We start from the raw sequence: 26,430 nt of genomic DNA, 5'->3' as shown, positions 1-26,430 counted from the left end.
AGTGATTTAACAAGTCTATACTTTATGCTATGCTCACCACAAGTGTAGAGATCATCTGTCACCATACAACAAATGCAATTTTGCCCATCCCATCACCCCTTTCCTCTCTGGCAACCATCAGAACCAGTTTGTTCTGTGTATTTACAGGTCTGTTTTTACTCATTGTTCTGTTTTTAGATTCCACAGATAGGTGAGTTGATACGGTATTTATCTGTCTGACTTATTTCACTTAGCATACTATCCTTTAGGTCCATCCACGTTGTTGCAAATAGCAAGACTCATCCTTTTTTATGGTGGAGTAGTGTTCCATTATATATATATATGATGAGATATCTATCTATATCTATCTTACATCTTCCTGATCCATTCATCAGTCAGTGGACACTTAGGTTGCTTCCATATCTTAGCTATTGTAAATAAAGCTGCAATAAACATAGGGGTGCATATATTTTTTCAAATTAGTGTTTTAGTTTGGGTAAATAACCAGTAGTGGAATTACTGGAGCATATGGGATTTCTATTTTTAATTTTTCGAGGAGCCTCTATACTGTTTTCCATAGTTGTTATGCCACTTTACATTCCCACCAACAATGTACAGGGGTTCCTTTTTCTCCACATCCTTGCCAACACTTGTTATTTCTTGTCTTTTTGATTCTAGCCATTCTGACAGGTGAGAGGTGATCTCTCATTGTGGTTTTAATTTGCATTTCTCTGATGATGAGTGATGTTGAGCATCTTTTTTTTTTTTAAAGATTTTATTTATTTATTTGAGAGAGAGAGAATGAGAGCCAGAGAGCATGAGAGGGAAGAGGGTCAGAGGGAGAAGCAGACTCCCCACCGAGCAGGAGCCCAATGTGGGACTCGATCCCGGGACTCCAGGATCGTGACCTGAGCCGAAGGCAGTTGCTTAACCAACTGAGCCACCCAGGCGCCCAAGTGATGTTGAGCATCTTGTCATGTGTCTGTTTGCCACTTGTATGTCTTTTTTGGAAAAATGTCTGTTGAGGTCTTCTGCCCCCTTTTCATTGGATTATTTGGGTTTTATTGTGGTGTTGAGTTGTATAAGTTCTTTATTCATTTGGATATTAATCCCCTGTTGGATATATAATTTCCAACTACCTTCAGGGAGAACCTGCTTTTAACAATCCATGTTCTCTTGTTTTCTTTGTACCTTTCTGCTTGCTAGAAGGAGACCAGAGGCGTCATTATATTCCTGTGCTTTCAGACTTGCATTAAATAAAATTTCAAGAAACAAAACAAACCAGAATCAGTGGGATTAGAATGAATTAATAGCTGTGGGCTAAGGAATTATCCAAGTGAAAGGGACCCAACTCCTTGTGTTCCTCACTGTCAGCGATCCACCATTAATCTCCATTTGCAAAGGTCTACAGAATTTCCTGGGGTTCTTTTATTTTAAAAGTAGTAAGGAATTATAAATAATTTGGAAAATACTAAGGATACAGGGAATAAAAGAAAATCACCCATAATTTTACAACCTACTGATGAATTCAGTTAACATTTAGATGTATGTTATCCCAATTATATACATAATATTTTTATCCACAAAACTTGAGCTCATGTTTTATATACCCTATTTTTTCATTTGTAACATGCTAAGTATTTTTCTTGAAATTATTTGTTTATTTATTTGATTATTTATTTAAGATTTTATTTATTTATTAGAGAGAGAGAGCACACACAAGCAGGGGGAGCAGCGGACAGAGGGAAAGAGAGAAGCATGCTCCCCACTGAGCAGGGAGCCCAATGCAGGGCTTGGTCCCAGGACCCTGGGATCATGACCTGAGCCGAAAGCAGATGCTTAACCGACTAAGCCACTTAGGCACCTCTTTCTTGAAATAATTTAAATTTTTGTATAATATACCACTCTGTAGATATAACCTAAGATATTGTTTTCCTTTGAGTATTTAAATGAATCCACTGTGGTTGGATATTGATGTTGTTTACATGTTCTTTTCCATTTTATTTTTATCTATTTATTTATTTATTTTTAGAGATTTTATTTATTTATTTGACAGAGAGAGACACAGCGAGAGAGGGAACACAAGCAGGGGGAGTGGGAGAGGGAGAAGCAGGCTTCCCGCCGAGCAGGGAGCCCGATGTGGGGCTCGATCCCAAAACCCTGGGATCATGACCTGAGCCGAAGGCAGAGGCCTAATGACTGAGCCACCGAGGTGCCCCTGTTCTTTTCCATTTTAAATAACGTTACAGCAAGCAGCATTTGACAAAAATTTTTGTGCATATCCATGATTAATTGTTTAAGATACATTTCTCTCACAACTGGAACTTTGGATTAAAAGAAAAAATAAACCTTTAAAAAACTTTTAAGATAGATTGCAAATCCCTCCTCACATCTCTGAAAAGTTATATCAGTTCATACCCCTCTTGTCAGTGTGATGTTTCTCTATTTTTAAAAAATTACAGTGCTGATTCTCCTCTACAATCTTTTCTTTTTTTTTCTGATTTTTTTCTTGTCTTGCTTTTGACTGCCTTTTATCAATTTTTATTCCTTAAGTTAAAAATGATCATTGTGTAAAATTTATTTTGACACTGCCTTGTACATTTTGTTGAAAACAGTTTATAGAATCCTCATGAAAAAAGAATCATACTTACTCAAAAATTATGAACTCACTTAAAATTAATATATATTCACTGAAAGAAGGAAGAAATATTTATTAAGCACCGGAGTGTCTAATACCAGGTGAAGGACTCTGGCAGATGCCTGAGAAGCACAAGGTGTAGTAACCCTCAGGGGTCTCATGATCTTAGTCGGAGAAATACAACCAAGCTTGCCTATTTTAAAGAACAGTGCTTTCTCAATCTTTCTAGACCCTTGCTCCCCAAATACTGTCTCATTATCTTCTGTGTATCACTGATCTCACTCACTGAGAAGATTTTGCCCAGCTTTCTTTTTGTGGTTTATATTGTCAACTAAAGAATCAGACCCATTGAATGTACTCTTTCAAACTCCCTATACACAGACACACATCCTATTCTGAGGTGCATTGCTTCCCCCAGTGGAGTACTGCCTTAGAGAATCATCCAAAGCAGGATTCTATGAAATTTACTCTAAGAACCTAAGATAGAGACAATTAACCAGTGACACCTGGCTTGATAAGTCCCAAGTTAAACTGTTTCTCTTTCTTTGTTTTTAAAAGATTTATTTATTCATTTGAGAAAGAGAGAGAGTGTGTGAGTGTGTGCACACGTGAGCTGGGGGAGGGGCAGATGGAGAGGGAGAAGGAGGAAGCAGACTCCCTGCTGAGCATGGAACCCCATGCAGGACTCTATTCCATGACTCTGAGTTCATGACCTGAGCCAAAATCAAGAGTCTGACACCCAACCTACTGAGCCACCTAGGTGCTACTAAACCATTTCTTTCTCTCTCTCTTTTTAAAGATTTTATTTACACAAACAATGAATCATGGAACACTACATCAAAAACTAATGATGTACTGTATGGTGACTAACAGAATAAAAAAATAAATATAAAAAAATAAAGATTTTATTTATTTGAGAGAGAGAGAGAGAGAGAACGAGAAGGGGGAGGGGCAGAAGGAGAGGGAGAGAGTGAAGCAGACTCCCCGCCCAGCAGGGAGCCTGATGTAGGACTTGATCCCAGGATCCCGGGATCATGACCTGAGCCGAAGGCAGATGCTCAACCAACTGAGCCACCCAGGCGCCCCTAAACCATTTCTCTGGACAGTGAACTTCCTATAGTTCAAGAGCCTGTTGGTGCCTCAGACCCTGGCTGGATCTCTGCCTCCTTTCCCTCTTCTCGGAGCTGCACTCACCCTGCCAACCACAGGCAGTCATCTGGCCCTTTTCACCCCTTCCACAAAGTGCTCACGTTTTCCCATTTCTTCCTCAGTTTTGTTTTACTCATTATATGATATACATCCTATTGCCTGATTCCAAGCATCTTGCTTCACAGGTTGGCATTCTGCCTTGGGTCCAGTAATTGGCTTTCTTGCTCTGTCCTTCACTCTCTGTCCCTGCATTGCTGCTTGTTATTCACTTCTCATAGACCCTATGGCCTCTTCCTTTCTTCACTGGAATTAGGCCCTATACCTTTTTTTTTTTAAATTTTTTATTGTTATGTTAATCACCATATATTACATCATTAGTTTTTGATGTAGTGTTCCATGATTCATTGTTTGTGCATAACACCCAGTGCTCCACGCAGAACGTGCCCTCTAATACTAATCACCAGGCTAACCCATCCCCCCACCCCCCTCCCCTCTAGAACCCTCAGTTTGTTTCTCAGAGTCCATAGTCTCTCATGGTTCATCTCCCCCTCCGATTTACTCCCGTTCATTCTTCCCCTCCTGCTATCTTCTTTTTTTTAACATATATTGCATTATTTGTTTCAGAGGTACAGATCTGTGATTCAACAGTCTTGTACAATTCACAGCACTCACTATAGCATATACCCTCCCCAATGTCTATCACCCAGCCACCCCATCCCTCCCACCCCACCCCCCACTCCAGCAACCCTCAGTTTGTTTCCTGAGATTAAGAATTCCTCATATCAGTGAGGTCATATGATACATGTCTTTCTCTGATTGACTTATTTCACTCAGCATAACACCCTCCAGTTCCATCCACATCGTTGCAAATGGAAAGATCTCATTCCTTTTGATGGCTTCATATTATTCCATTGTATATATGTACCACATCTTCTTTATCTATTCATCTGTCGATGGACATCTTTTTTTTTTTTTAAGATTTTATTTATTTATTTGACAGAGAAAGACACAATGAGAGAGGGAACACAAGCAGGGGGAGTGGGAGAGGGAGAAGCAGGCTTCCCGCTGAGCAGGGAGCCCGATGCGGGGCTTGATCCCAGGACCCTGGGATCCTGACCTGAGCCGAAGGCAGACACTTAAGGACTGAGCCACCCAGGCACCCTGTTGATGGACATCTTGGCTCTTTCCACAGTTTGGCTATTGTGGACATTGCTGCTATAAACATCGGGGTGCACGTACCCCTTCGGGTCCCTACATTTGTATCTTTGGGGTATATACCCAGTAGTGCAGTTGCTGGATCGTATTGGTAGCTCTATTTTCAACTTTTTGAGGAACCTCCATACTGTTTTCCAGAGTGGTTGCACCAGCTTGCATTCCCACCAACAGTGTAGGAGGGTTCCCCTTTCTCCACATCCCCGCCAACATCTGTCGTTCCCTGACTTGTTAATTTTAGCCATTCTGACTGGTGTGAGGTGGTATCTCATTGAGGTTTTGATTTGGATTTCCCTGATGCCGAGCGATGTTGAGCACTGATTTTCATGTGTCTGTTGGCCATGTGGATGTCTTCTTTGGAAAAATGTCTGTTCATGTCTTCTGCCCATTTCTTGATTGGATTATTTGTTCTTTGGGTGTTGAGTTTGATAAGTTCTTTATAGATTTTAGATACTAGCCCTTTATCTGATATGTCATTTGCAAATATCTTCTCCCATTCTATCGGTTGTCTTTTGGTTTTGTTGACTGTTTCTTTTGCTGTGCAGAAGCTTTTTATCTTGATGAAGTCCCAATAGTTCATTTTTGCTCTTGCTTCGCTTGCCTTTGGCGATGTTTCTAGGAAGAAGTTGCTGTGGCTGAGGTTGAAGAAGTTGCTGCCTGTGTTCTCCTTTAGGATTTTGATGGAATCCTGTCTCACGTTTAGGTCTTTCAACCATTTTGAGTCTATTTTTGTGTGTGGTGTAAGGAAATGGTCCGGTTTCATTCTTCTGCATGTGGCTGTACACAATTTTCCCAACACCATTTGTTGAAGAGACTGTCTTTTTTCCATTGGACATTCTTTCCTGCTTTGTCAAAGATGAGTTGACCATAGAGTTGAAGGTCCGTTTCTGGGCTCTCTATTCTGTTCCATTGATCTATGTGTCTGTTTTTGGGCCAGTACCATACTGTCTTGATGATGACAGCTTTGTAATAGAGCTGGAAGTCCGGAATTGTGATGCCACCAGCTTTGCTTTTCTTTTTCAACATTCCTCTGGCTATCCGGGGTCTTTTCTGGTTCCATACAAATTTTAGGATTATTTGTTCCATTTCTTTGAAAAAAGTGGATGGTATTTTGATGGGGATTGCATTGAATGTATAGATTGCTCTAGGTAGCATTGACATCTTCACAATATTTGTTCTTCCAATCCATGAGCATTGAACGTTTTTCCATTTCTTTGTGTCTTCCTCAATTTCTTTCATGAGTATTTTATAGTTTAGTGAGTACAAATCCTTTGCCTCTTTGGTTAGATTTATTCCTAGGTGTCTAATGGTTTTGGGTGCAATTGTAAATGGGATCGACTCCTTAATTTCTCTTTCTTCTGTCTTGTTGTTGGTGTATAGGAATGCCACTGATTTCTGTGCATTGATTTTATAGCCTGCCACTTTACTGAATTCCTGTATGAGTTCTAGCAGTTTTGGGGTGGAGTCTTTTGGGTTTTCCACATAAAGTATCATATCATCTGCAAACAGTGAGAGTTTGACTTCTTCTTTGCCGATTTAGATGCCTTTTATTTCTTTTTGTTGTCTGACTGCTGTGGCTAGGACTTCTAATACTATGTTGAATAGCAGTGGTGAGAGTGGACATCCCTGCCGTGTTCCTGACCTTAGGGGGAAAGCTCTCAGTTTTTCCCCATTGAGAATGATATTTGCTGTGGGTTTTTCATAGATGGCTTTTATGATATTGAGGTATGTACCCTCTATCCCTATACTCTGAAGAGTTTTGATCAAGAAAGGATGCTATACTTTGTCAAATGCTTTTTCTGCATCTATTGAGAGGATCATATGATTCCTGCTCTTTCTTTTGTTAATGTATTGTATCACGTTGATTGATTTGCGGATGTTGAACCGACCTTGCAGTCCAGGGATAAATCCCACTTGGTCGTGGTGAATAATCCTTTTAATGTACTGTTGTATCCTGTTGGCTAGTATTTTGGTGAGAATTTTTGCATCCATGTTCATCAAGGATATTGGTCTGTAATTCTCCTTTTTGATGGGGTCTTTGTATGGTTTTGGGATCAAGGTAATGGTGGCCTCATAAAACGAGTTTGGAAGTTTCCCTTCCATTTCTATTTTTTGGAACAGTTTCAGGAGAATAGGTATTAATTCTTCTTGAAATGTTTGGTAGAATTCCCCTGGGAAGCCATCTGGCCCTGGGCTTTTGTTTGTTGGGAGATTTGTGATGACTGCTTCAATTTCCTTAGTGGTTATAGGTCTGTTCAGGTTTTCTCTTTCTTCCTGGTTCAATTTTGGTAGTTGATACATCTCTAGGAATGCACCCATTTCTTCCAGGTTATCTAATTTGCTGGCATAGAGTTGCTCATAATATGTTCTTATAATTGTTTGTATTTCTTTGGTGTTGGTTGTGATCTCTCCTCTTTCCTTCCTGATTTTGTTGATTTGGGTCATTTCTCTTTTCTTTTTGTTAAGTCTGGCCAGGGGTTTATCAATCTTGTTAATTCTTTCAAAGAACCAGCTCCTAGTTTCATTGATCTGTTCTACTGTTCTTTTGGTTTCTATTTCATTGATTTCTGTTCTGATCTTTATTATTTCTCTTCTCCTGCTGGGTTTAGGCTTTATTTGCTGTTTTTTCTCTAGCTCCTTTAGGTGTAGGGTTAGTTGTGTATTTGAGACCTTTCTTGTTTCTTGAGAAAGGCTTGTATTGCTATATACTTTCCTCTCAGGACTGCCTTTGCTGCATCCCAAAGATTTTGAACTGCTGTGTTTTCATTTTCATTGGTTTCCATGAATTTTTTAAATTCTTCTTTAATTTCCTGGTTGACCCATTCATTCTTTAGTAGGATGCTCTTTAGCCTCCATGAATTTGAGTTCTTTTCGACTTTCCTTTTGTGATTGAGTTCTAGTTTCAAAGCACTGTGGTCTGAAAATATGCAGGGAATAATCCCAGTCTTCTGGTACCAGTTGAGACATGATTTGTGACCTAGGATGTGATCTATTCTGGAGAATGTTCCATGGGCAGTAGGGAAGAATGTGTATTCTGTTGCTTTGGGATGGAATGTTCTGAATATGTCTGTGAAGTCCATTTGGTCCAGTGTGTCATTTAAAGTCTTTATTTCCTTGTTGACCTTTTGCTTAGATGATCTGTCCATTTCTGTGAGGGGGGTGTTAAAGTCCCCCACTATTATTGTATTGTTGTTGATGTGTTTCTTTGCTTTTGCTATTAACTGCCTTATATAATTGGCTGCTCCCATGTTGGGGCATAGATATTTACAATTGTTAGATCTTCTTGTTGGATAGACCCTTTAAGTAGGATATAGTGTCTTTCCTCATCTCTTATTACACTCTTTGGTTTAAAATCTAATTTGTCTGATGTAAGGTTTGCCATCCCAGCTTCCTTTTGGTGGCCATTAGCATGGTAAATGGTTTTCCACCCCCTCACTTTCAATGTGGGGGTGTCTTTGGGTCTAAAATGAGTCTCTTGCAGACAGCATATCGATGGGTCTTGTTTTTTCATCCAATCTGGTAGCCTATGTCTTTTGATTGGGGCATTTAGCCCATTTACATTCAGGGTAACTATTGAAAGATATGAATTTAGTGCCATTGTATTGCCTGTAAGGTGACTGTTACTGTCTATTGTCTGTGTTCCTTTCTGGTCTATGCTGCTTTTAGGCTCTCTCTTTGCTTAGAGGACCCCTTTCAATATTTCTTGTAGGGCTGGTTTTGTGTTTGCGAATTCCTTTAGTTTTTGTTTGTCCTGGAAGCTTTTAATCTCTCCTTCTATTTTCAATGACAGCCTAGCTGGATACAGTACTCTTGGCTGCATATTTTTCTTGTTTAGTGCTCTGAATATATCATGCCCATCCTTTCTGGCCTGCCAGGTCTCTGTGGATAGGTCTGTTGCCAATCTAATGTTTCTACCATTGTAGGTTACATATCTCGTCTACCGAGCTGCTTTCAGGATTTTCTCTTTGTCTCTGAGACTCGTAAGTTTTACTATTAGATGTCAGGGTGTTGACCTATTTTTATTGATTTTGAGAGGGGTTCTCTTTGCCTCCTGGGTTTTGATGCCTGTTTCCTTCCCCAAATTAGGTAAGTTCTCTGCTATAATTTGCTCCAATATACCTTCTGCCCCTCTCTCTCTTTCTTCTTCTTCTGGGATCCCAATTATTCTAATGTTGTTTCATCTTATGGTATCGCTTCTCTCTCAAATTCTGCCCTCGTGATCCAGTAGTTGTTTATCTCTCTTTTTCTCAGCTTCTTTATTTTCCATCATTTGGTCTTTTATATCACTGATTCTCTCTTCTGCCTCATTTATCCTAGCAGTTAGCGCCCCTATTTTTGATTGCACCTCATTAATAGCCTTTTTTATTTCAACTTGGTTAGATTTTAGTTCTTTTATTTCTCCAGAAAGGGTTTCTCTAATATCTTCCATGTTTTTTTCAAGCCCAGCTAGTATCTTTAAACTCATGATTCTGAACTCTAGGTCCGACATCGTACTAATGTCTGTATTGAGTAGGTCCCTGGCAGTCGGTACTACCTCTGTTTCTTTTGTTGAGGTGATTTTTTCCGTCTTGTCATTTTGTTCAGAGGAGAATACATGAATGAGAGAACAAAATGCTAACAGGGTAACAACATCCCCAGAAAATATACTTTAAACAAATCAGAAAAAACCTGAAACCAGGGGAAAAGAAAGGGAAAGAAAGAAAAAAGAAAAAGAAAATAAAAGAAAAAGAAAAAGATAAAAACAAACAGAAACAGAACAAAACAAAACAAAACAAAAAACCAGAATATGATCAAATATCATCAGGCTGGTGCATAGATCAATGCCACACACTAGATTTTAGGTGTATTTTGGTCTGTTAGAAGAAAGTGCCTCCTAAAATTTTAAAAGAAAGGAAAACTTATATATGTACAAAAATAAGGGTTGATATGATGAAGGGATGGAATATGACTGTAAAGATTAAAATTATAAAAAATTTTATAAAAGGAATTGATAAGTTGTTTGAAAAAAGAAAGGTTTAAAAAGAAAAGGAAAAAAAAGGAGAGAATGTGATCAGGCAGGAGACTAGAACAAAGCCATACACTAGAGATTTAGGGTATATTTTGATCTTTAGAAGAAACTGTATCTCACAGTTTTAAAAAGAGAACAACTTATATATATATTCCAAAAATAAGGGTAACTACTATGAAGGGTTAGAATATGACTCTAAAAATGAAAAATAAAAATGTTTTTTAAAAAGGGATTGATAAGATGGTTGAAAAAGGGAAAAAGAAAAATTAAAAAAAAAAGTTAAAAAAATTAACTTTGAAAGACTAAAGAATCATGGTAAAAAAGCCAGGGATTCTATGTGCAGTATTCCCCTAGCTCTGGAGTTCTGCCGTTCTCATTGATCAGTAAACTTGATCTTGGCTGGCTGTTCTTTCTGATCTTCTGGGGGAGGGGCCTGTTGCCGTGGTTCCCAGAGGTCTTTGCCAGAGGCGGAATTGCCCTGCCCTTGCCGGTCCGGGCTAAGTAATCTGCTCGGGTTTGCTCTTGGGAGCTTTTGTTCCCTGCAAGCTTTCCGCACAGCTTTGGAGGAAGAGAGTGAAATGGTGACCTCCCAATCTCGGCCCTGGAGGAGCCAAGAACTTGGGTCCCCACTCCTGTGTGCCCCCAGAGAAAAGCAGTCAGTCACTCCCCTCTCCCCGGTCTCCGGCCGCACTCCATGCTCACCCGGCCCATGACTGAGCATTTCTATCTCTGGCACCCAACCCCGTGTGGACTCTCCAAACCCAGGAGATCCCTGCAGTGCGCTCCCGTGCTGCTCCTCCCCGGGGGAGGAAGGGGAGTCTCCCCAGATCTGCTGCTTGTTGGGTCCCTGCTGGAGGAGCAGTGGCCCGACTATGCCACGGATCATGGTTTATGGCAACCCTGAGCTGAGAGCCCACTCCTCGGCTCCATCTCTGCAGCCGGCTTCTCCGCTCTGATACCTGGTAGCTCTGCCACACTCAGGCACCCCCGGTCTTCCTGTGACCCCGAGGGTCCTGAGACCACACTGTCCCACGAGGGTTCCACCCCCCACTTAGCCACTGGAGTGACGTCCCTCAGTGGAGCTGACTTCTAAAAGTTCTGATTTTGTGCTCCGGGGCTCTATCACTTGCCAGAAGCGGCCAATGGAGGCCCCCTCCCCCGCCGACTATCCTCCCGAATATCGCCTCGGATTCACTTCTCCACACGTCCTACCTTCCAGAAAGTGGTTGATTTTCTGTTCAGAGAGTTGTTGCTATTCTTTTCTTCGATCTCCTGTTGAGTTCATAGGTGTTCAGAATGGTTTGAGCCCTATCCAGCTGAATTCCTGAGACCAGACAAAATCCAGGTCTCCTACTCCTCTGCCATCTTTCTCCGCCCCCCAGGCCCCATACCTTCTGCTGACCCCAGTGTAGAGCACAGTGCCTGGCCAACACAATGTACGTAATAAGTATTTGTTGAATGAATCAATGAATTGGAAGCATTCTCTTGATTGAATTTCAGTTTATGTCTTGGGCTTAGTTGAGACATGTTAAAATATTTATGACTCTCTTGTCTTTGTCTCCTTCTGTTCCAGGTTTCTTGTTTTTGTTTTAATATTTCTCTACACCAAGTACTGTCCTAAGCACATGGCCCATGTTATTTTCAGTCTTCACAACATCTTGCAAGACAGGTGTTACCACAGTCAATTTACATATAAGGAAACTGAGGGTCCCAGAGGTTCAATAATTTCTCCAGAGCTTCACTTCTCCATGGAGGCACTAACCCCTAGGCTCATTTCTAAGGTTCCTGCGCTTTCTTCTTTTGACCTTCCCATGACTGGTCATATCTTGGTTGTACACCACTATCTTTGCCTGAATCCCAGTGGAGACAGAAGGAGTGATGAAGGAAGGACAAAGCTGAGAGGTCTTGCCAAGATCTTGACATAAGAGATTGAAGCCACTGACTGAAGGAGATAGAAGAGCCCAAGGAGGGTAGCTCCACATTTTCAACCTGAGAGAGCAGGAGAGTGGGGGTATCACCAAAAGAAATGGGTAGTTAAGAAGTATTATTCCTGTAGGTTGTTAAATCAGATAGTGGTTGGAATTCCAGTGACTCTTTACTCCCTGGTTAACCATGGGCAAGTCTCTTAGCTTCTCTGAGTCTCAGTTTCCCCACCTTTTCCTGGAGCATAATCTTCCCTCACTCTTATGTTTGTTTTTGGTTTGGGGATCAAGTGATGCAGTAGATTCGAACCTGCTCTGTCAGGGGTCAAGCCATGTACACCTGTGGGCTGGCATCACGCCTGTCAATATGTAATTACTAGAGTCAGACTGTAAATGGAGACCCAACTGTCTGTGTCAGGGGTCAGCCCACTGTGACCCGTGGACCCACCTGTCTGGCCTGCTACCCATTTTTGTATGGCCCATGAACAAAGAATGTCTTTTACATTTTAATATGGTTGAAAAAAATCAAAAGAAAGATATTTGTGACCTATGAAAATTACATGAAATTCAAAGGTCAATGTCCATAAGTAACATTTATTGGAATATAGCCAAATCCATTAATTTATGTAGTATGAGTGCTTTCACACTGCAACAGCAGAGTTGAGTAGTTGTGACAGAGATTGTTTGGCCTGCAAAGCTTAAAATGTTTACTATTTGGCTCTTTACAAGTTTGCCAATCCCTTGTCTACACTTTTTGGGCGGTGTTTCTAGGTCTGCCACTCTGTGTCCTTTCTTTCTATCTGTTGAAGCTCCTGGACAGGAAAGGAAATTTAAGGAAATCTTGAAAGGTTTTTGTTGGCTTACTAATTTCTTTGATAATATTTGTCTTCTTTTTTCCTTTTCCATGCTTTCCAAAATATAATTTTTATTCAAAGCTAAATCATTATTATAACTTTAAAAGGCAATTAAGGTTGAAGAACCCCATTACTAACTTCAAACTATCCTTAATATGGCCATACAAATCATTAGACTCTCTCTCTCTCTCTTTTTTTTTTTTTTAGAGTGAGAGAGAGTGGGAGAGGCAGAGGGAGAGAGAATCTTAAGCAGACTTCATGCTCAGTGTGGAGCCAACTCAGGGCTTGATCTCATGACCCTGAGACCATGGCCTGAGCCAAAATCAAGAGCTGGACACTTAACTGACTGAGCCACCCAGGTGCCCCAAACCATAAGAGACTCTTAATGATACAGAACAAACTGAGGGTTGATGGAGGGAAGTGGGTGGCGGATGGGCTAGATGGCTGATGGGTATTAAAGAGGGCACTTGTGATGAGCCCAGGGTGATGTATGTAAGTGATGAATCACTGAATTCTACTCCTGAAACCAATATTGCCTTATATGTTAACTAAATAAAATTTAAATTAAAAAAAAAGAAGAAAAGAAAAGAAACCCATGGCCATTCTAACATGTTCATTTTGAATGATACTTGTTATGTTCTCAGCATATGTACTTCCAAATGGTTGTAATAATTGTCTACTTAACATTTCATGGTTGATGTAGTCCTTTTCAGTGGCTTTTTAAACTGTTACTTGATTATTACCTTTATTTTTTTATAGTGATTGTATTGTGATGGAATGGTACAGTTTATAAGCTATATGTATTGCAGAAATACTTCCTCTTTTTGCCTTTGGTCAAAATTTTTTCTTCAACTGTGGATGCAAATGCTTCTCTTTGGAGCCAGTGCCCATTGCCCCTTCCTACCTTACTTTGCTGGGATATTGATTCAAGTGCAGAATACCCACTGAGCTTAAAAACTGAGAAAGATGAGTAACGTTAAGGAGAAAAAGTTCATAAGAAATGAACTTGATAATTAATTAATAAATTAATTGATTAGTTTATTTATTTATTTGGTGGTACATGGGTTGGGAATGAACCTGATACTTTAAAGGTGATTTCCTATCTCCTTACCCAGACCTCCCCCAAAGCATTAAATAGTAATACACATATGTTTAACAAATAAAAAATATTCTCTGTTCACCTAATGATGATATGAGGGATACGTTTGTGCTTTCTGTTGCATTTTTAAACAAATGAGAATAAAAACAAGACTAATACTGTCACTATTACTGTTAATACTGTTGACCCTTTCACTACATTTCATACAATAAAACCAGTGTATCAAATTAACTTAATATCATGAAATGTAACTTATCGAATTAATTTAACTCAATGAAATATAAGTAAGAAGATGGATATTTACATTTTATTCTCTTACTTTCCCTAGTGAGAAGCTGGATGGAAAAACTAAAAGACAAGGTAAGAGAAGTATTTTCTTGCTTTGGATTTATCTTAAAGGGCATGGCTTTGTCAAATAAAAGATCTTCAGAATAATGGAGCCTTAATTCATCATTCTGATTCTGGTCATCTGTGCAAAGATGCAAAGCCACTTCCAGGTGCCCAGTAAGAAGGAAGACCTTCCCTTTAAGTTCCTTCTTGTATAACACAAGGGAACCTTGTTCTTTGGAGCACCATTCCTTCTTATGAAGGCATTATCTGCTATGCTCAGCTGGAAAATATCCTTGACATTTCAAGGTGGAGTTTCTTCTAGGGATCAGCAATGTAATCCCAATTTATTTGGCTATTTCTTGTCCCAGTGCCAAAAACCCAATGCCAGGTTCTTGTAAGCCTGATCCTCCTGTATGAGGAAGAAATACCTTGGATTTTGGAAAGCATTGATTCTTCTGACCCAAAGGCAATTGATGGACTTGAGTTAAGAATAAAAGTTTGGGATGGAAAGAGCATCCTTAAACCATAGTGGGGGTGGTTTGGAGTAAAAATACCTGGACGCCTGAGCACTCTCCTTAGATCAACTTTTATGTAGTCTCTCATAGTACTTCTACATACTGGGTGACAAAGGACTGCCTTGCCTGGAATGGCCAACGATAGACAAATATTTCTCTCTTGCGTTAATTCTGCCATCTATGTCTGTGATTGACAATATTAACTCCCTTCCAGGTTCCTATTTTTCATTTTCTTTTGATTTTCAACACTCTCCAAGTTTACATTTTTTGGTTACCTTAGAATTTTAAACTGGAATTACTTATAAAAATATTGATGGAATTCTGAATTCCTTGCTGTAGCCTGTGTCAGATCTCATTACTATAACCCAGCTCAGATTTAACTGGGGGTTTAGTGAATGGAAATCTTTTCAATTGCCACATATTGAGTTACCTTTAAATCACCAGTCCCAATATATACTTCTGTTGATGGTATTCCATATCTTTTTTATTATTTGGAGTCAGTTCTCCCCATATTTGGATGATTAATATTTATTTTGCTGCAGCTTATTGTTAAAGAATAAATTACAATGAAAATTGTAAGATTATATTAATTCTCATTACTATCTTTGTGCTTCTCAGTAAAATTTAGCATACACGGTTTTTGAGAATAGACTGTTTTGTGGTCATACTTATTAAAAGTGATGTTGAAAAATTTTAAGCATGTTGAGGTTAGTGGAGGCCATTTTGGTATCTGTAACAGGTCCAGTTGTCTAAGGGAGGTATGATCGGATGGACTGAGCAGGATTTGGGGGAAATAAAGCTCAAAAGTTAAGAACTGAACACACTTATATTAGTAGTGCTTGTTATTTTTCAGAAGAAAATAGGATGCAATGAAAAGGAAATAGGCTTTGGTAGAATAATTTAGGAACCCATATATCATTGCTTCTATAGAAAATATCCTCTGAGTAAAATTGTGTACCAGAAAACCCTTAAGAGAATAAATGTTTACATGTCACCAGTTTTGAAGTTGGATATTGCAAAATTTCTTACCTGTATCTATAGATAGCTTTGCCACAATTAAAAAAAAAAATCTGTGCAGCTTTAGAAAGTCTGTATTTTCTATTTCTGTAGACCCTTCTTATCTTGTCTCAAAGGCCTGGCACCATTTTTACCAAGAGAAATAATTTTATGTGTGACCTTAGTTTTCTGGATTATTTTGAGTTTTTCCAGCTTTCTCTCTATTTTCTTCTGGAGTATTTTTTCAGTATGTCTTAATTAAAAAAAATAGAAGAAAAATAGTTGAGATTCTGTGTTTGGCTTATTTGATGCCTTATTTCTTCATATTTTGACTTTCTTGGAGGGACTTACTATAATCTTTCCCATATCCCCACTTCCCCTGTTGTGTAAAATATTCTACACTTACCTGTGACATGCCTTCATATGTGCACACACACATACGTGTGTACATATATGTATCTTCCTCTCTCGCTTCCCCCCTTCATGTATCTAGCTAGCTAGCTAGTTGGCTCTCATCTATAAAAGTCTTGTTAGTCATTATCTTCAGAAACTATTTGAGAGCGAAACTATTGCCTCTTTGGTGAAAGTCACAGAATCCCTTAGAACTGGAAACTAAATATTTATTTAACTGGCTCTTTGGCCAACCACGACATCTCAGTTTAGCATTATTCAATTGTACCTGATATTGGTATTTCTGTTAGTTAGTTTGGCTCTAGAAAGAAAAATATTCTAAAAAGTTCTGGGGGTACCTGGGTGGCTCAGTTGGTTAAGCATCTGCCTTTGGCTCAGATCATGATCCCAGGGTCCTGGGATCGAGTCCCACATCGGGCTCCCTGCTCAGTGGGGAGTCTGTTTCTCCCTCTGCCTCTGCCCCTCCCCCTGCTTGTGCACGCATGCTCTTTCTCTCAAATAAATAAAATCTTAAAAAACTTTAAAAAGTTCTGAATTAATACTTTTACTGTTGTTTAGTCTTTCTATATTAGCTAGGATTAAGATCAGCTATGAATGACAGAGAACCCCAATGACAATGGCTTAACCAAGATAGAAGTTTTTCTCTCATTTATGAATCTGGAGGTAGCAGTCAAGGGTTAATGGGGAGCAACACTCTGACAGGGGCTCAGGCTCCTTGTATTTGATGTTCCACCATTTGTGACCTTCATTCCCAAGGTCCTGGATGGCAGTTCCAGCTTAACTAGGTCCATATTCTAGCCAGGGGAAGGAGGATAAGGGAAGGTGAAGACACCTCTTCCCTCTTAAAAGGGAAGATAAAGGCACTCTTATTCTCAAAATGTGGGGGATAAAGGCTGGGCTCCCCTGTTGAAGAGCATGTCGGGAAGCTGAACCTGCCACTAATGTATTCTCTTCTGAGTGAGATTTATCACATGGTCGCAGCCAGCTGCAGAGAAGGCAGGGAGCAGTGATCGTTACTGTGCACCCAGCTGAAATGGGAGGTTCTCTTGCTCTGAAAGAAGAGGTGAATGGCCACAGAGGGACAGTCCCTATACTCATTCCATCATTACTCTTCTTTCTGGCTTAATGTCCAAGTTAGTGATGCTTGTTAGGCAAATCCTAACTTGGCTACCTATTGATATGTCTTTTCAACATCTAAAATGTTTCTCAAAATTGAAGAGGCATAGCAGCTTTAGTTGTTTAGTAAAGACCAACCCTGTTGTTATGTCACCAAGATCATTCTGTTTCTTCTGGCGTTAGGAAATAACCTAGAAAATGGATGATCCAGACTATATTGCATAGCACTGATTCTCAAGTGTGGTCTGGACCAGCAGTGTCAGCATCACCTGGGAGCTTGCTAGAAATGCAATTCTTGGGCCCCACGCTATACCTACTGAGTCAGAAACTCTGGGAACGGGGCCCAGCAATCTGTTTCAACAAGTCTTGTAGGCGATTTTGATAGATGCTCAAGTCTGAGAGCCACTGTTACAAAGCAATATAAAGGCACTGTCTTAACTCAGCAGACTCGAGACAGTACAGCATCTCATTTGGTTTTCTTATACCTTTCTTGAAAACAGATGTTTCTGAATGAATACATTATTCTAAGAAGGAAGAATACCTTTCTCATGAACGTAATACAAAGCGAACAAAAACCCAACACAAACATAAACTAAAAAGAACTATATCTAGTCATATTTTGACTTACAATCGATTTTAAAAATGCAAAACTTTTTATTTGGAACTATTTTCAAGTTTACAAAAAAGAGATACAAGAATAAGTACAAAGAATGCCCCAATACTTTTTACCCAGATGCACTTGTTTTTAACATTTTACCCCATTTGGTTTATCATTTGCTGGTCTGTCTGCCCATCTCTGCCTTTTTTTTTTTTCCCTGAACCATTTGAGGAAAAGTTGCATATACCATGGTGCTTTTACTCCAAATGCTTTATTTCCTATGAATGGGAATATTCCGTTAGCAGACATGCTGCAGTTATCAGCTTGAGTACATTTTACATTGATACAGTACTTTTTATCAAATCTGGTATCCATATTTCAGTTTTTTCAACAGACTCAAAATACCTTTCTAAAAGCATTTTTCTTCTCCAGTGTAGGATCTAGTCTAGGGTCATGTAACACATTTAGTTGTCATGGATTAGTTTCCTATACTCTGGAACATTTTTATAGCCATTTTTTGTCTTTCCCGATGCTGACTTTTAAAAGAATATAGTCCTTTAAAAAAATAGAATAGTCTTCATTTTAGGTTTGTTGGATGTTTCCTCATGATGAGATTCAAGTTACACATTCTCACTTGGAATATACCCAGGTGCAGCTATGTCCTTCTCAGCGTGTTATCTGTGAAGGTACATGTATGTCTGATGATTCTGAACAGAGAAGAGGTACTAGGCAGGGTTTATAACTTAGAAAATATGTTCATGAGTCTAATTTGTTTTTATTTGTGTAGGAAACAAGTCATGGGAAATTCTTTTTTTTTTAAGATTTTATTTATTTATGAGAGGGGGGAGGGGCAGAGGAACAAGGAGACTCCCCACTGAGCAGGGAGCAAATGTGATGCAGGGCTTAATCCCAGGACCCTGGGATCATGACCTGAGCCGAAGGCAGATGCTTAACTGACTGAGCCACCCAGGCGCTCCAAGTCATGGCCAATTCTAAAAGAAGAGCCTATCCTCCATTAGTGTTGAAAGAGGAATGGTTAAAATATATTGGAAGAGGAGAGATTACTTGGATCCCATTTTTTAATTATAATTTCAAAGCACAGGCAGATCACACACACACACACACACACACACACACACACACACACAAGGGGACAAAATAGAGGAGAGAGAGAGAGATTAATTGAATTTTGGTGAAATCTGCATGATTTAAAGCTCTAGGAACTAGAGATCTAAATGTGTAAATAAGAAGTATGAGAAAGAGTGACACGTTTTGGAATAGTCATGCTATTGGGTGTGGGTGAGGTTACACAGCACGAGGAGACCCACACAGAGATTGATCAAGCTGAACTTCCAACAGCTCAAGTATCATCCTTTGAATGTATACCTCTTTAGAGTAATCTACGGGGCTTAAAGCTGATCACATTTCAATACGTACATTCGTTTCCATGTACTGGGAGTGATGGTTTAAAGAAATATATTCACAGCTCTTATGAGAGTACCAAAACTTTGCTATTGTCCAGTATTTTCCCATATGGGAAATTACAGTTTTATAAGCCTTAAGTAGATCTGGAAGGACTTTAGAAAAAGTTTGGGTTTCTGCAAAGCATATTAATTTGTTGAAAAGTGACTGGGCTTTGTTTCTTGGAGAAAAACACTTAATATGCTGATGAACAATGCTGTTGTTCTCAAATTAATGGAAAAATGTCCATAATCTGCTCTAACACAAGACTCTGGAAAACAGAACCAGTGAGTGAGCTGTCTGTGTGCTAGAGGGAGCTGTAGTTTTATAAAGGGCTCGTGTATTCCTTTGATTTACTTTTGGAAACATTGGGAAAGCATCAGTCTGCATACTTCAGCACTTTTTAGAAAACATTATTCTCTGTCCTTCTCTGATTTTGGCTCATTCTGAAAGGTACTAGAAATAGTTTGTGCTATATTAGAAATTTTAGAAATAGTCAAATAAATGGACAAACTGACTCATGGGTTCCCCCCCCACCCCTGAATAATGCCTATCTAAAGTCTAAAAATTTTAATGTTTTATGTATTTTGTCTGGGTAGGCTTCTAGCAGGGGCCTTCTTCAAAGGCAAACCAGTCTCATATTCCTCTGTGAAAGGGCTCCAGGTAAGTACATAATGCTCTAGGCCCTGAGGTGTCATATTGGCCAAGATGCAGAGAGCACCTTTAGTATGACGGCCTTACCTGAGCTTGGGATGATCCGGAGCTACTTACCTAAGCCCAGGGATGTGTGGACATCATGCTGCTCACTTAGAACCAACGTATCCATAGTGACACCTTGGGGACGTTGGAGACACACCAGATACCAGATACCTCCAGGTTCTTTTGCAGGCGCTACTGTTGCTGACAGTGATCTTTGCACCCTGCTCGGCCACTTCTCTGGGGATGCCCAGAATTCCCTCCCAAGCCCCAACTTTGGTCTTGTCCACTGGGCAGATTTTTCCTTTCATATAAATCCCATGTTATGTGCATACCCTCTCTCCTCCTTGTCTTTTCTGTCTATGCCCCAACATCTGGCATCCTTCCTCTTCCCTTTCTTACTGTAATGCAGCTGAGATTGTGAGACAGCAGACCACCAATGTCAAGGCCCTCCCCTCAGCCCCCTTGGAGCTTGTCTCATGCTGATATTTCCGACTTATAGCATTTTAATAGTCTTGGCATTCTCAGAAGCTTACTTCACCCATCTTTAATACAAATTATATTTCTGCCACCAAACCCTGATGTTGACAAATGTGCATAAGCAAGTGGCTGGAGGTGCCACGAGGTCTGGGTGATTTATTTCAGTACTTCTTCTAAATACTCGAACTTTCCAAAAATAGTCATACCTTTCTCTCTCTTGCCTTCTCCCTAAAACGTGCCTTCATGCTAGGTGCTATTTTATGACAAAGCAAATAGGAGGATTCCAGGTGTTTAAAAACCTGCTGCCATCGAGCAAAAATGAGAAACCCAGGGCCGCGGTCTATTTAGCATCCTACTGGGCGTCTCCTTTTCTGTGCAGGCTGGCTACATGTCTGGAATGCTGGTTCCTGTAGGGGTCGGGATAGCCGGCGCCTTGTTCATCTTGGGAGCGCTCTACAGCATTAAGGTTATGAATCGCCGAAGGAGAAACGGCTTCAAACGGCATAAAAGAAAGGTATGGAGCCCACAACAGCAAAACCTCATCTGCTTCAGAACATGCCTCGCTTTTCCAATTTGCTTAATAAAGCACACGGGGCTTAATGAGGCAGGCATGGTATTGACACGCCCAGTGGTTTGGATTAGCTGCTGGGCTTTGGCTGTGTGTGTTGGGGTGCCTTTTTTTTTTTAAAGGGGCCTGTTTTGCTCTGCAGTGGAAAGGGTTTAACACTCTTCTGTTTTTCTTTCTCCAGCAGAGAGAATTCAACAGCATGCAAGACCGAGTCATGCTCTTAGCCGACAGCTCTGAAGATGAGTTTTGAATCCGACGGGAGTTTCACTGGAATATTCACCTGTGTTATTATTTTACTTTTTATTTTGGGGGCAAAAGAAGAACAGCAGCCTGCCACATCACTGCTGTCAGGCCATCGGGCTCATTATCTTCCGGGCAGTAGGTTTCTCTTGTACTGAGCAGGAAAGGCATGTTGTAGACTCACTGTAATATGCCCTGCTTGTTTTTCTTTGGTAGTGAATTTTCCACAACCATAGGCTATCACTCATCAATATGCAGCGCACATGTTGCTCACTAGGAGTTGCTAGGTAAATATTTTGTATTTTTCCAAAGGGCCTTTTCCTTGGTTTACCTGCACTAAGCATAACAATTATTGCTGCCAAGGCATATGTTGACTCTGAAATAGAAATCTTAACAGAGTAGCTCGTGGTGACTGCGTTCGGCCCCCTTGAGGCTGTAGGCTTCTGGGCCACGGTACATCCTACGTTTGCATCAAAACGAGCAGCAAGTTGGAATGAAATCTTTGTCAAGATCTCTTGGTGCATTAGGATTATGTGTAGATTTGTATCTATCTTGCATTCTATACTCCAGTCTCCCAGTTTTATTATTTTGCATCTTCTATCTTATTCTCATTCTTGGCAGGAAAAAAAATGCACCAGAAATAACGCATTAAATGGACTCTCAGTCTTAATGTAAACTTGCTTTCTTAAATAGTGTAATTGAGTCTGACAGACGTATCCATGGATGCTTACATGTTTATCAATAAGAGGTGTTCTTTTTGTGTATAATTTGACTTTGCAAGAAGAAATGAGGAAGAAATCAAGAAGTGAGGCAGGTAAGCTCTCAGAGCATTTCTATCTGCCATTCACTATTGTGAATTATTCAGAGCATTGCTTTGCTACTTCTGGGGGCTTGGCCATGGAATGATGGGGCCACTGTTGGTTCTTATTTGGCTTTATTAGAAAACGGACATCCTGTGGTAGATGTAGCTTCAGTGGCCAGAGTCCCAGCCTCTCTCAGGGCATTCCCTTTTGGGGATGTTGGCCTACGCTAGATCATTTCTCATTTCTTTTGGAGTGTAATTCCTTGCCCTATCTTTTGAATCTGAGTATTTGAGTTGAATTTTTAGGTAAAGACCTGGCTCATTTGCGTGGAAGACTTAAGGTTCCTGGTAACACTGTCCTTACTGCTTGACACATAGAGAACTTGTTCACATCTATGGGAGCGTGCTCTGCTGTATTCGAGGCAAACTGCACAGTTATTTCTCAGAGCTACTGTATGGGCTAGGACAGATGTTTTTGTTCTCTCATTTGACTGGAGACAGAACTGAAGCAGAGCAGGGAAATGATTATCCAAAATTATCCCCACAAACAATCAGGACAAGAACCTACTTGGACTCAAAACTGTGTACCCGATCATCATTCAGTGCCCTTCCACATACTTTGCAGGAAGCAGTGACATTTCAGAGTCCTTCTTTAAAACCAAGATTCTAAGGAAATATAGGAGACCCTTGAACAACAGGGGACTGTGCTTGCACGGGTCCACTTCTACGTGGATTTTTTTCAAGACAGTACAGTACTGTAAACATGTTTTCTCTTCCTTAGGATTATCTTAACATTTTCTTTTCTCTAGCTGACTGATTGTAAGAACACAGTATATAAAACATATTATATGTGAAACATGTTCATTGGCTGTTTATGTTACCAGTAAGGCTTCTGGTCAATAGTAGGCTATTAGGAGAGGTTTTGGAGAGTCAGAAGTTATATGTGGATTTTCAACTGTGCAGGGGGGTTTGCACCCTGAACCCCTGTGTTGTTCAAGAGTCAACTTAGTTGGTTGGCCAAGGATCATTGCACATGAATTCCTGTCTTTGTTAAATGAACGATGCCTTACAAACTTCCCTCGTACACAAGTTCTTTTCCTCTCCCACCTCATGATTTCCTTCAAAACCACATAAATTTAAGTATCCCTCTAGAGAACTAATAGAGAAACCTTTCTAGAATCCGTTCTTGAATAATAGCTAGCTTACAAGAATGTTTTCATCAAATAATTTTTTTTTTTGCCAAGAGATGTAAGCAAATGTGTGAAAAGGGTCAAGAGAAAATGAGAAGCTATATACAATCAAATAGAAGTTAACAATTGATAACTAAGCTCAAGGTCAGGTTTTAAAAATAAAATTCAGAACCATGACGCTCAGAAGTAATTTGTAATTTCACGAGCAGAGACATCCTGCTATTGCATAGGGTATGTTTGCCTTTTCTTAGAGCAGCCCCTTGCTATAAGTGTTCCTAAGGTTAGGGGGAGGTGGGCATGATGTGGTGTTACCGTTTCTGTATTCTTGACAAGCTATTTATAGCAAACACACAATAGGCCATTTCATTCAGCAACACATGGGCGATGCTGATGGCTATTAATGCCTTGGGCTACTCATAGTCTGTAGTTTCAACCAGATCATGCCTAAGAGGTTGATCTTTCAAACCACAGATAAAGTCACAAATAATGGACACGTATTTTAATTTATTCCAGAAGGCTGTAGGGATGACATGTGTGCATTTAGGCCTCAGCAGAAATGGCCCTGCGGTCCTTTTTGGGACAGGTGACTGTTACAAGAAAAAGAGATGACTTAGATCACAGTGGAGTTCTATACAAACCCATTTCAACACTGGGTTGGTGGAAGGTTCCGGGATGTGTTTATTTTGGCCATTTTCCTCCCTGCCAATGATTGTGGAACACTGATTTTCAGTGGTTGGCTGAAGTTATTCAGAGGATCAGAAAAGGTCATGTTCTAAACAAAACCCGAGATTAGGGGTGCTGCCATCAGACGAGGGTGCTGAGCTAGTGGTTATACTGTAGTCCGATTAAAAGTAGTAAGTCAGGCACCGGGTAGGTTTACTTAAAATAAGTGATTTATCAGCTTATATTTGCACATTAAAAATAAAAAGGCAACTCTTGATTCTAACAACTAAGCTTAAACCATTTAGCAGCACAACAAGGAAAGCTGTCTGGCAAGGGGTGCTGTTAGCTGCAAGCTTCAGTTACTAACATCTTCCCTTCTGAACCATATTTACCCCCCTCAGACCTGCACGTGTTCCAATGCAGGGACAGGAACTGTGTCTTATTCTCAGAGGGGGAGGCAGTGTTCCCCAAACTCTGGCTCCTAAGAATCATACTTGTGCAACACACAGATTCCAAGGCCCTGCCCCAGACCCAGTGAGTCAGAATCTCCAGGGGAGGGGCGCCTAGGTGACTTAGTCATTAAGCATCTGCCTTCGGCTCAGGTCATGATCCCAGGGTCCTGCGATCGAGCGCCGCATTGGGCTCCCTGCTTGGCGGGAGGCCTGCTTCTCCCTCTCCCACTCCCCCTGCTTGTGTTCCCTCTCTCGCTGTCTCTCTCTCTCTCTCTCTCTCTCTCTCTCTCTGTCAGAATCTCCAGGGGAGGACTTTGGGATTCTTGTGCCCAGGAGTTAGAGTACAGAGCTCGGAGGGCTCTATCTAGAGAACAGCTTCCTTATTAAAGACAAGGGAGAACAGGTCCCTTGGGGAAGAAACCCTTTCCCTAGTCAGTTATCCAATAAATCACACCTGCCATGGTGGAGAAAGGAAAACAAAAGGAAAGAGTAAAGGGTAGAAGTTTCTAGAAAGAAAAGAGAATGCTGGGTCAGAGAGAAAGGGTTCCTCCCATGTCCCTGATGCCTTTTTCTCTAATCAGAAGATAGTACTTTTCTTCTAAACCTCTTCAGATTTTCCTCTCCTGTAAGCTGCTCCTTTCAGTAGCTGCGGGCTTAATTTATATGCAATATTTGGAGTTAATTAGTATCCCAGGGAAACAGATTCCCTTAGCAATGCTTTAGCCTTGGCTTTAGCTCATAAACTGCCTCAGAAACAGTCTTCCAGAAACATTTCTTAAAGTACCTGCATCTCACATAGGTCAATAGTGTTGTGGGGAAAGTTTTAGAGCACCATTTTAGAACATATTTAAAGTAGCTTTAGCATGGTCAATCAAAGCTTATTCTTTATTTTGTTATTTTTTTTAAAGGCTAAGACTTAAAAGTCGAACATTACAGAGATATCAGAAAATAATGTAGAGCAAACATTCTGAATGCCTGGTGCTTCTCTCCATGCTCCTCCAATTATCTCCTTTATGTGGAAATCCAGATGAAACGTCTTATTTGGAATCATATCCACATCTTGGGGAGAGAAGCCTCAAATCATCCACAGGCATCGTGATTTCTGTGGATATGAATAATCAGTGTTTCTACCAGCTGCCAAAAAGCAGCTTTTGGGAGTAAGGTATATTGTCTGGCACAAATTTTTAGCTGCGTGGCCTTTTGGCAAGATAGGCTTTGTTATGACTACAGGGAAATCTGTTGAAAAAGAAGTCTCTACTTTTTAGGGTATGTGAAGGTATGGTTGCGAGGGAAGAAGTGTGGGCAGAAGAAGAAGGAAGAAAAATCTTGATGCAATGCAGATATAAACATGGCACAAAATGCTGGAATGTGCTAGAGGAGGCCAACGTTCTGAGTGGACTGATGCTTGGAAAAATGATAAAGAGAAGCAAGGAGGAAAAGGCCTATGAGGTAGACCATTGGCGGGGGAAGGGGCCCTAAATCTAAATTTGTTTTCATCCTCTCCCTCACAGAAAATTCTACACCAGGTAGGATGGACACGAGTGGGAGGGGATTGAAGCCTGAGACTGAGGAGACCAAAGGAGCTTGGTTGCTTTAAGTAAGCTTAAGCTCAGTTAAATATCTTTCTTAATTATACAGAGTTCAAATAACTCAATATAAATCTCTAGAAATAGGAAATCATTTGAAAACAAAATAATAGTGCTGACCTAATAAAAGCCCTTATTTGTACGTTTAACATCCCCCATAAGACACAGAACTTTCTGGGGTCTGTTTACTCTGCTAATGATCAATTTTGGCAGCCAACATAGCTGGAAACATAATTCTGTTGCTTAAGTTCTACATGCAACAAAAATAATCAGCATTCATTTTGTAAGCCACTGTTAGCCATACAGATGCTTTGGGATTACCCTATATTGGGTAATCGGTGCATCTAATTCCCTATTAATTAGCTTAAATTTCTACTATGTGTATATAGGATAAAGGAGAGGAAAGAAAGAAGGAAGGAAGGAAGGAAGGAAGGAAGGAAGGAAGGAAGGAAGGAAGGAAGGAAG

At 40.2% G+C, this 26,430-nt stretch overlaps 1 protein-coding gene across 2 annotated transcripts in view; it reads left to right on the top strand.

Moving 5' to 3' along the window:
- Window positions 1–26,402, top strand: part of ARMH4 (armadillo like helical domain containing 4) — a 128,526-nt gene extending 102,124 nt beyond the window's left edge. Inside the window, exons 6-8 of one of the 2 annotated variants that reach the window (XM_025869963.2) lie at window positions 14,190–14,221; window positions 20,844–20,978; window positions 21,214–26,402. In XM_025869963.2, coding sequence (XP_025725748.1) covers window positions 14,190–14,221; window positions 20,844–20,978; window positions 21,214–21,282 — 236 coding nt within the window. In that variant the 3' untranslated portion in view covers window positions 21,283–26,402. Of the gene's footprint in view, window positions 1–12,969; window positions 14,015–14,189; window positions 14,222–20,843; window positions 20,979–21,213 lie in introns of those variants that run through there. The other variant, XM_073895274.1, reaches the window with a different exon arrangement.
- Window positions 26,403–26,430: the final 28 nt, after the last annotated feature.

Source organism: Callorhinus ursinus, unplaced genomic scaffold (assembly GCF_003265705.2).
Source record: "Callorhinus ursinus isolate GAN/ISIS: 27379988/994484 unplaced genomic scaffold, GSC_fseal_2.0 scaffold8, whole genome shotgun sequence".
Classification (NCBI taxonomy): domain Eukaryota; kingdom Metazoa; phylum Chordata; class Mammalia; order Carnivora; family Otariidae; genus Callorhinus; species Callorhinus ursinus.
This window is presented reverse-complemented; position numbering and strand designations above follow the sequence as displayed.